At 33.0% G+C, this 11,195-nt stretch overlaps 1 protein-coding gene across 2 annotated transcripts; it reads right to left on the bottom strand.

The window, feature by feature from the left end:
• Positions 1–234: 234 nt before the first annotated feature.
• Positions 235–6,537, bottom strand: LOC107012492. 2 transcript variants are annotated; one of them, XM_015212357.2, is made up of 6 exons: positions 6,419–6,537; positions 5,192–5,704; positions 3,681–3,991; positions 3,537–3,593; positions 1,522–1,985; positions 235–922 (listed from the first exon to the last, which is right to left on the bottom strand). In XM_015212357.2, the coding sequence occupies exons 2-6, from the start codon at positions 5,617–5,619 to the stop codon at positions 611–613; spliced, it is 1,572 nt and encodes a 523-aa protein (XP_015067843.1). In that variant the 5' UTR covers positions 5,620–5,704; positions 6,419–6,537; the 3' UTR covers positions 235–610. The 2 variants fall into 2 exon arrangements, with proteins under 2 accessions (XP_015067843.1, XP_015067844.1); XM_015212358.2 differs by having other exon boundaries at positions 1,522–1,976.
• Positions 6,538–11,195: the final 4,658 nt, after the last annotated feature.

Genomic DNA, 11,195 nt, shown 5'->3' with positions numbered 1-11,195 from the left:
AGATTTGGAAAATGTATTCCTTAAATTTTGAAGGGAATTCATTTTCCTTAAATTTGAGGAAAATGAGTTGATTTAAAAAACATTTTCCAAAATATTTAACCCAACCAAACATGAAAAAATTGAAAAACATTTTTCTTCGTACCAAACACACCCTATATTTGTTATTCAACAAGCAGGTATGATTTCTCCATCAACAAGCATTTTGTGAAAATCAAATATGCTGATGCAACCAAGAAAATCTGAAAGTGTGGATTTAACAACCACATTACAAGAAACACTAAAATTCATTCTGAAAGGATATGAAGCCTGTCTCTGAAAAACACTAATAGGAACAAAATTGCTGTCTAATTTCAACTTGCATAATTGAATTCAAAAGGGCATTCAATTTCACAAGGCCTAAAATAGCTACTCAGTACATAAGCAATACCAAGGATAAAAGATACACTATTACACTACCAATGGTGATATTTTCAGCTCCAACTGACTATGGCATCCTCAAATTAAAAGCCATAGGAACTCTAGAAGATCTCAAATGAGCAGCTTACTTTGAGCAGTTCAGCTGCATGCCAAACATTTGATCCAAGTCAAAAACATCTACTTTATATAATAGTCACTGGCTATCAGGTTCACCTGGCATCCTACGATTCCAACCACCCGAACCGGCTTTACGCTCTCCTCTCTTTCTTTTGTTTTTGGGAAAATGGATCTCCGAGGCTAAGCGCGATTTCAATGTTGATTGTTCCTGAGCTGTGGATGCTTTACCTGCTGCATTAGCTTCTGATGCAGGGGGAGCTGGATTAAAGCTTTCTTCTTCCACATTATTTCCCACATCTTGATTCTTGTCAAAGGATATATCATGATTAATCGCCAAAATGTGTCCTACTTCTGATACTTCATTATGTATGAGAATGTTATCAACAATCTGCAGTTACAATACATAAAAACAGTCAATGCAGTTGAAAACAACCAGCCTTGAAACGACTTTAAATGATTGAAGAGAACTCTGAGGACATGGAAGAGACAACTAGCTTATTTGAGAAAACTGTGGTCCTTCGGTTCATAGATGGGGATAAGAGAATTGATCTCAATTTGGTTTTTTATTTAAGGGCCTCCCACATCTTCCATCCCCAAACCACCTCCCTCCCTCACTCGATTGCAGCCTTATTTTAGCTTAATTTTAATTTTTTAGTTTTACCACTTCCTGTTTCCCTAATTCATCTACATAGGGGCTTATTAATAAGCAAAATATACAGTTATTAACTGTAAATTTGAAAATACTTAAAACATCTAATCACATCTACTAAGTCAAGCCCAAATGTGAATGCAAAAATACAAAATCTCTTGTAATCCTACTATTGAACAAATCCCAAGCACCAAGTATGAAATACAAAAACTAGTCCCTTAGTCCTAGGATTAAGTGTCATAGGGCCCTCATCAGAGTGGATAGATTCAGTAAGCTAGCTTAGTAAGATAACAACCATAATTATTCTCTTTTTCCACTGAGAAAGGACAAGATCTTACTCTTTCGCTTGAATCTCCAACTTGCGCCTGCTGCTGCGTGACATCCACAGAGGACAAAAGTCCTACTGTACTTTCTATTATGTCAGGAATAGGCATAGCCTCTCCGTAGCTTGAAATTGCACTGTCAGGCATGATGAAATCTCCGAGATCATAATCTACCACATGCTGAGACGTACCATATAAACCTCCAGCTGATGTTGTGTCTCCATTGCATGCTGAGAATGTAGGACTAGGAATAGAGCTAGCCTGTCCATCAAATGACATTAAATTCTCAGAGGAAGAAAACTTTATCGCATTTTTCGTCATCACTGTATCAAGCTGGTCTTTCAGCTTATGAACCCGACTATGTACTAGTTCAATTTTCCGAAGGATCTGCTCAAGATAACCGTTGCTGCTTCCGAGAATTGACAAATCATCATCAATTTTAAACTCATCCTGACCATTGGTTTTCTGTTCTGCCAATGCTTTGCCATAAAAAGAAAATCAAAATAAGAAACACCTACTGAAGTTATATCACATAAACGATTTGTAAATATATCAATGTCGTCAGTAGATATGCCAAACTTGTGTGAGAATAAAATAAATGTGAAAGCATGAACAAGGATATAGAAGAATTTTGATTTAGAGACAAAGGTTATACATATTCTGCAAAACTAGGCAAAAGTGTGCATCCCCTGCCCCATTGATAGGATCTGTGACTCAGAAATTAAAAATTTGGGAGTTTGCACAACTTGTCGATTAAAACAATGACAGACACTTAAATTGCAACACTATGACTGATATATTTTGAGCAATAAATGTACTGAAGTTGCTCAAGTCCTTATTTGAAGTTCTGAATTTAAACCTGGACAAATGTGAACTAGACAATTTTATCATCACTTCTAATTTTCTAATTTCATAGCTCCCTATAATACCTTATGGATGAAAGAATAGATAAAGAAGACAGAACACAGGCGGTGCACCGATTATTTGCACTTCTAAAATGCTAGAACTTGAAACCTGTCAAACAAAGTTCACTCCAAACACCTGCCTAGAACTGATTTGGATATATCGTGTCATTGCTTTCAAGTGTGAATTTCACTAAATTTGAGCAGGAGGAAAAGCCATAATAGGTGGCATTGAAAGGTATACCACAACCAAGAAACCATGACTGTGAGAAGGTCCATAAGTACTAGTCAAAGGTTAACTGTTAAGCACTAGATGGCTCAAGAGAATGACCTTCAAGCTTGAACGCGGCACAGTTAAGATCTGTGCAAAATCTTGGGTAGGGTGAATTTTACTTGGTAAGAAAATGAAAACGCATGAGAGTTGTAAGTGAGCACCATGCATTCCATGACTCAAAGTGATCTTCAATTATACCAGACAAACACATCAGAAAATCATTGAAGTTTCGTAATGACAGGTCCAAAGCTTTTCTAGGTAACAGTGATAACAAAAATTTGCTGTGCAATTTCCTCTGGCCAATGCTTGTGTTGGTGACACTTTTTCCAAAGCATGTTACTCTATTTGGAGTAACATGTAGACTTAAAGACCATGCCACAGGTTTTGACAAAATTATAAAGCGAATTTGGTGTGGTATGTTGCTTCAAAATGAATGAATGTAAAAGAACTGAAAGAAATAAAGTAGGAAGAATTAAGATATGCTTTCTTATTAGAAATATGAGACATGATCTTTCCAGGAAAATGATGGAAACATTATTTAAGAGAAAGAGTGCGTTAAAAGTATCAGCATTTCATTTTCTGTGCCCCTAAGAAAATTATAATTTCCTTGTCCAACAAACTAAACAAAAAAAGATTTTATTTGGTTCTTTCTCAGTGATAAGTGGACATTGTAAGACGGGTACGAGACCTAGGTGGGTGAAAACACAACATGAAGGCAAAAGAAATCCCAGTGGTCCAAACTCTCTTTTAAGAAAAGGAAACCAGAGGGAAAATGGTGCAAACGTGATAGTTTTAAAGGAGCTGTACTAAAAAGTGGGGAATAATGATGGGAAAACGTGAACATTAACACGTACCTGCATTACTAATATCATCTCCAGGTGGTATCACATCCAAATCTAGCCTTTTATTTTCTGCAAGATGTCACATGCCAAACTGAATTTATCATGGTAACCGGAAACATCGGTGCCCAATCAAAAGAATGAGAAAAGAAGTCGTACCAAAATAAGAGAAAAGGTTATGAGTAGACATGTGTGTTGCAATATCTGTTCCGTGCTCAACTCTCTTCCTCTTCCTCCTCTTCATGGCCTTTTTCCTGTGCCTTGGATGAATAAATGGCAACGATTTCGAGCCTGACTCATCCAAAGAAGCTTGATCGAACTCCCTATGTCTTTTCCTATCATGTGCTGATATCTCCCTATTATACTTTGTCTCCTGCAACTGAAGCTCTTTCATCTTGAGTTCTGCCCATTTACACCGCCACATTATGGGACGTATAAAGTCTCTCCAGTGAGAAGTCAACTTTTTCTTCCTGCAATATGTAAGCAGTGAGTTAATTTACACTGTTTGACTGTATTTAACTCAGGCTTGCTGAAGTTACTTACTGTATGGCCATCAATTCAATCAATCAGAATTAAGCTTCAAATGCATACAAAGAAGTGTCTAAAGGGATTTTAACAGTAAACAAAAGCTAATTGAATCCCATCAAGATGGATTGCATCTTATACAGCTCCAGGCAATTCTTTTACACAATGAAAGACTCTAAATGTGAAAAAAACTGAGATCTCAGGAGACTCCTGACAAGCCTTCACACAATAAGCTCTGAAACAGATGTTAGCTAAATGCCAATGCTGATTGTGTTTGCGCTTGACAAGTAATATTAAGAAAGCACTGTGATTGACATGTTCGAAGAGGTTTAAAGATCATAAGGATATTTATACGAGAAAATTAATGGAAGCATTCCCTATTTATAGAATGTTGCTGTACATTGCAGCAGTTCAATTCAATCAGAAAGAATGAGGTTACTCCTTCAGGAAAGTCCCAGCTATAGTTTACAGCCTGCTTCATTTCTTAACCTGGGGGCATAGGATCAAGATAGACCTGCAAGAAAAATTAGACAAGTAATACAAATGCTACTTTATAAAGTTGTCCCTGCAGGTTTAGATGTTATACTCCATAGATAGTGAATCTTTATGAAATGACAATCTTGGCTACTGCAAAAAAACATAGAACTTAAGACCAAAAAAAACTAGGCTCTAGGCTAATGGCAGGACCTATATCATACCAAGGAGAACTGGACAGAGCATCGGAAAACTCATGCCAACTAAAACCTAACGTTGTATTATGGTTGATATGACTTCGGTTATCATTCTTAATCACCACCCTGGATGGTAATTTGGAAAGTAGGCTCTTACTTAGAATACATTTCATGGTTATCAGTATATATTTCTATTTTTAGAGTTCTTTTAAAAGATTCGGCAAGTAAAAGGTAACAACTTCGGTTAATATATCAGAAAATAGAACAATCCATGTTAGTACTTGTACCTCTTATTCCAATGGGCATCTAATAATTTAACACTATCAGTTAAGAAAGGAATACTGAGATTGTTAACAGGTCAGTCAAAGGAGGAACCAGTAAATCTAGACTAAAAACAAACAAAAAAAAATCAAAAATCTTCCTTGCTCAAAGTAAACATTAGAATAAAACATGCCCCAAGCAAGAAAACCTCACCTTATTGGAAACAAGCTGCTAAACCCATCGAACGAAGATGACAAACCACTATCATCATAGAACCGCGACTCCACCTCAGCGTCACTAGAACCATTATCATTCTCCGATGAAGTGTCAACAAATGAGCTTGAGTATTCAGTTTCATCGGGATCTGCCTTCGTAGCTAATCTGATGTCGCTGCTTCTTGCAAACCCAGTTACATCGACAGCCACATCCATGGAACTGTTTGAAGCTTTCATAGTTCGTGCACTCAAGTTATTTTCCATTTGCACAATGTTGCTGTGTCTGAAGTTACTTCTAAAGTTGAAATCTTTCCTCTCGGAAGTAGACGGTACAGTGTTCGTTTTACCAGTAGCAGCAATCTTAACAGAAGATTTTGGTTTCCTTTCTAAAGATGTCTGTGTTGTATGATGATAAGTAGGTGCCATGCCACATATGCAACCAAATTAAGCTCATCTCACACACCATCAAAAAGGAAAGTCTTAACCGAAATTTAAACCATCTAGACAAAACCTGTAACATCACACACACACAAAAAAAATGAATTGAAAGCCAACCAAAACATATTTGATAAAAGTAAGCAAAATCCAATTAAATTCTTTCCCTTCATAATTGAATATCAAATTTAAAGCTAAAATATGGGAGAAACCATCGAATTTACCAATCCCAGCAAAATAATCGCAAAAAGAAAATCACAAATTTTCTAAAGTATTACTTGCCAAGAACAAAAAACCAATAAATAATTTCAATCTACAATTTTTGATCTTGCATGAAAAAGACCATAAAAACTCTCTTAAGTCACATGAATAAATAAATAAAAGAATCAGGGAAAGCTGGAAATTAACATAACATTTTGTACCTAACATATAAAACTGTGGTTTCTAGTACTTATATCAAACTCCAACAAATGTCAGCATTATACAAATCTTGATCTAGTAAATTACACCAAGTAGTACCTTGAACCCACAAATTAAAAGAACAGCAACATCTAACTATAATCAATTCTTTTCTAAGTTAACCATATAACTTTAAAGTTGTGGAAAACTAAAATTTCTCAACTCAAGCAAAAACAACACACCATCTTAATTTGCATGAAAAAGCAATGCAAATTCAAGAAGAAGAAGAAAAAACAACAAAAACATTCTTGTGTTCAACATACAAAGCTAAAAGTAACTAACAAGAAAGTAGAGAAAATTTAAGGTATAATGAAGAGAATACATAGTTTACCAGTGAAGGGAGTGAAAACAGGGGCTGGTTCGGCGGCGACAATAGAGAAATGTGTTTTCAGAAATATATAAATTGAAAAGAGAAAAAGGAAAAAGTGGACGTTATGTTTATAAAAAAACCTAACGAGTGAGTACAATTATTTTATTAACGCACACTTTTTGGTCTTAAACATGTTAATGCTAATGTTATATCTAAAAGTTCAAATTTAACTTTGTAATACTAATATTTTTTGTTATTTATAATACTATTATGTTTATCTCGTTTATTAAACATATTTTGTGATTTGTGATATTACGTTTACCCCTGTTATTTTAATTTCTTTGTAATTATTATTTTTAGTTATTTATCATTAATGTAAAATATTCATGATTCTTTTTTGATATATTAGATTTTTGTTAATTAATTTTGTGAGTATTTTTAGTTATATTAACAAGTTTTGATGTTGGTGAAATTATGTGGTTACGCTTGATCGACAAAAAATTTCAACTCTAGTTTAACTCCATAATATAGGGTTGATTTCAAATCTAACAATTCAAAGAATCAAAAAAGTAAAAATGTAGTAAATGAGTCAGATTAGGCGCGAATCAACAATAGTTGCGCTAAAAAGGTCGATAAGAAACCTCTTTAAAAGGTTCGATGTGCCGATATTGATTACCGATATGTTGCAAGAACCTGTCCAGCTCCAAGGACGTGATTAGTCATATTTGAGGAGATAGTCATTACAAAATATCTTTAAATCCTCATCAATAGTTACTCGACTATGATAAGGGATGATAAATGAATTTTATGAGGGCCTAATTTACGGATCTTATACCATGTAGCTTAGATATAATTGATTCTTTACTTTTTTGTTAAAGAGATTGGATTCTAGTGAGTCACAAGGATTTCATTGTAAGTTTTGTATACTTTAGATTCTCAAGTTTTAATTGGCGAAGTTCTCAAGATTAATGTTCATTAATTATTTACTTGTTTATTATTTATTTCTGGCAAATAACTTCGTTATAATTTAGTATATGATCAACTCAACCTACATGTCCTTTAACAAACGTAAACAAATTCAACTACATCATTTTAAGGATAAATAATTTAATATTCGCCGTGAAAATTAGAAAAGTATATTTTGTGATATTACATTTACCCCTGTTATTAATTTCTTTGTAATGATTATTTTTAGCTATTTATCATTAATATAAAATATTCATCATTCTTTTTGGTATATTATATTTTTGTTAATTAATTTTATGAGTATTTTTGGTTATATTAACAAGTTTTAATATTGGTGAAATTATGTGATTACGTTTGGTCAACAAAAAATTCCACTTCTAATCTCACTGCATTATATAAGATTAATTTCAAATTTGACAGTTCAGCGAATCAAAAAGTAAAAATATAATAAATGAGTCAGACTAGGCATAAATCAACGATAATTGCATTAAAAAAATCGGTAGGAAATCACTTCAAAAGGTTCGATGTGTTGACATTGGTTATCGATATTTTGACAAGAACATGTCCAGCTCGAAGGACATGATTAGTTGCATTTGAGGAGTAAGTCATTATAGAAGATCTTGAGGACCTCGTCAATCATTACTCAACTATAATAATCTGTGATAAATGAATTTTATGAGGGCATAATTTATGAATCTTATTCCACGTAGCTTAGCTATAATTAGTTCTTTACCTTTTTTTTTGTTGAAGGAATTGAGATTCACAAGGATTTCATCATGAAGTTTTTTATATTTTAAATTTTTTAAGTTTTAATTGGCTTAAGTGTTCTAGATTATTTTGTTGGTGGCATTGCCAGACAATTGCATCGAAGCTCAAGTTAATTTCATTTCTTATCTTAATTTTCATTGATTATTTACTTGTTTGTTATTTATTTCTTGTAGGTAACTTTGTATTTGTATATCGATGTCACGCCCCAATCCTATACTTTGAATATAGTCGGTACTTAGAACCATTATTGGTCCTAAACCCTTGGCCTAGTTAACTATGGTATATATGAATCTATAAGATTCGCGGAACCTTTAATAGATGAACATTAAAAAATTTAAAGAACTTCTAAAACAACGTCCGAAAATACTTAATATAAATAGTAAGTGTATAATAAAACATCTGAGAAAAAATATTGTAGACCGCCTAACTCTATCCGTCCATAAAGCCTCTACGATCTAAAGATTGTTGAGACAAGACCCACGACATCTCAAAACCGTACTACTATATAACAATAAAAATTGAGTCCTTAGAAAGTAAAGATGTCCATGCAGAAGCTTACTTGTAGATGATATGATCTCAACAAAACAATTATTGATGATCCTAAGTACTTGTATCTGCATCATAAAACGATGCAAGTCGAATGACATGAGTACATTGAATGTCCAATTATGTAATATGAATGAATAAAAACAATAGTTGAACTTATGGCTGAATATAGCTGAAGTGGAACAAGATATGAACAAGTAGTGAAAATCATTTATACTTTACAATAAAACATGAATTAAAAACAATATGAATAATAATTAACTTTACTTTGTTAGGTGGTTTTTCTAATCGAAAATCATGACTATGAGTCTAGCGATATACAACTTTCCACCCATGTTGTCAGGGTATACGATGCTACCTATAACTATGGATCTATCCAATAAGTCTTCTTGAGGCGGTGGGGAATCACTCGAAGTCGATACGATCCTATCCTACACTGTATTACGTATTTTATGGGGGTTCGAGTTTAAAATGAACTCTTACCCAATTCGGTGTTTGATACTAGTCACAAAATAATCAATATCAATATGCGCATAAAACATTTAGTTGAGATATTACTCAAAAAGATCTTTTTAAGGGATAATCGGACTTTACTTTATCTGTCTGAAATGCCTATAAAAACTCTTTATGCTTTTCTTGAAACAGTAATTTCTTTTTCAATGTAAAATAATATATTTGTGACCATTAAAGTTTCCTTACTACTCTTTAGATAACCTATATTTAGGTTGTAATTATAAAAACTCTATCTTAAATCATATTTTGATCTGATCATTGATGACTCGAGAAGTCATATTGGATAAACATTGGTGACATATCTAGATAACATGTTGCTTAAACATTGATGACATACCCGACCATCATATTAATCATGAATCGTAGTGTTGTAAGGCAGTGTTCAAATATCTCTTTCATAGCATATCTTTACTTCTATTCATATGACTTTAAATATGAGACAACTTACTTAAAATCATGCATAACCGAAAATATTCGAAAGTAACTTCCATAACTTCATGAATAATCTTGATATATGTTTGTGAATCATAATCATATAATAAAATATATTTTTCATAGTAATTCATTAATATGCATGAGAAATCTTTAATATGCATATTGGACTTCCCTTTCCACTATCCCAATATGATAATAACTCCCCGAGCAATCACATATACGAGAGTCAGCGTTGCATTGACTTTCTGAAAGCGAGTATTACTTGAGCTGTAAATTGGACCCAAATTTTTTGTTGTTGTGTAGGTCATGATGTTGGCCTCGACCATTCCACCAAGAATATCATGCATTTGATCAATAACTGACATGGGAAAATGATCTTTTTCAATCAAAGAATTTAGCTTCCTATAGTCCATACACACACACCACCTAGTAATGGATCTAGTGACAAGTAACTCATTCTTGTCACTGAAAACTACCATAATAACACCTTTTTTTTTTAGCGAATTGCACCGGACTTACCCATTAGCTGTTCGCGACTCAAAAAGTGCTCATGCATCTATTCATTTAATTATTTCTTTCTTCACCACTTCTTACATTAGAAGATTTAATCTAATTTGATGTTCTCTTTCATAAAAAAAATTAAATTATGCATAAAATCATAGCTTAAATATGATTGCGGAAAATTCAAACATAATTTATCAAATAATCAAAATAGTTTAGGCATGTAAGAAAAAAGAATACTTTCATTGAAGCCTTACATACTGGAAGACCAAAGTTCTCGAAGAAATTTGAAGAAGAACTTCATTGGAAGTCTTGAAACCCTACCTTTGTCTTCCTTGCGATTTTCTTTTTGAATTGAGAAGTTGAGAGCGTAGAATTAAAAGAAAATTGAGTACTTGGTGGAATATATTATTTTAATTGAAGTTAAGTCGTCATGACTTGGACTTAGAATAAATGGGAAAAGACAAAAGAAACACCACTTAAATGCCGTCGAAAACCTTACATGGGACCATCTATATTTTGTGATTTGATCTACGGACTTTAGACTCCATCAGTGAAATTCATATTGAAGTTTAAAGAGTAAATAATTCATTCTACAGACCAAAAATGCGACCCATAGAAGTTTCTTCGATCCATAGATGGGTCCGTAGGAATTGGACCAAAAGTTTGACTTTCAGTAATTTTTCACGAGTCAAGAGTACGGAGAATGATCCAGTCAAGTACTATACCCTCAAGTTACTTTCAATGGCCTCTTAGATTAATGTCATGTAGGTTATAAAATAATTTATGGTTGAGGTTCATTTCAAATCTTACACTTTAAAATAAAAGCAAAAAACGGTAAAAGTAAAACTAATGGTATTCATTAAATATTTTGTGATCCTTCACTCTTGAAAATGTTTTTCGGTAAATGTAAATAAATTTAAATTTAATGATGAAATATTTTATATATTTTTTTTTAAAAAATCATCTAATTAAGATAAAACTAATCATAAAATTAAACCACTTAATTCTGAAAACTTCATACAAGTATAAGAAATATGATCTACCTATGTCACCTTTATAATATGCT

The sequence above is a fragment of the Solanum pennellii genome, chromosome 3 (genome assembly GCF_001406875.1).
Source record: "Solanum pennellii chromosome 3, SPENNV200".
NCBI classification, from domain to species: domain Eukaryota; kingdom Viridiplantae; phylum Streptophyta; class Magnoliopsida; order Solanales; family Solanaceae; genus Solanum; species Solanum pennellii.
Note: the sequence above shows the minus strand (reverse complement) of the source record. Positions and strands in the feature narration are given on the sequence as shown.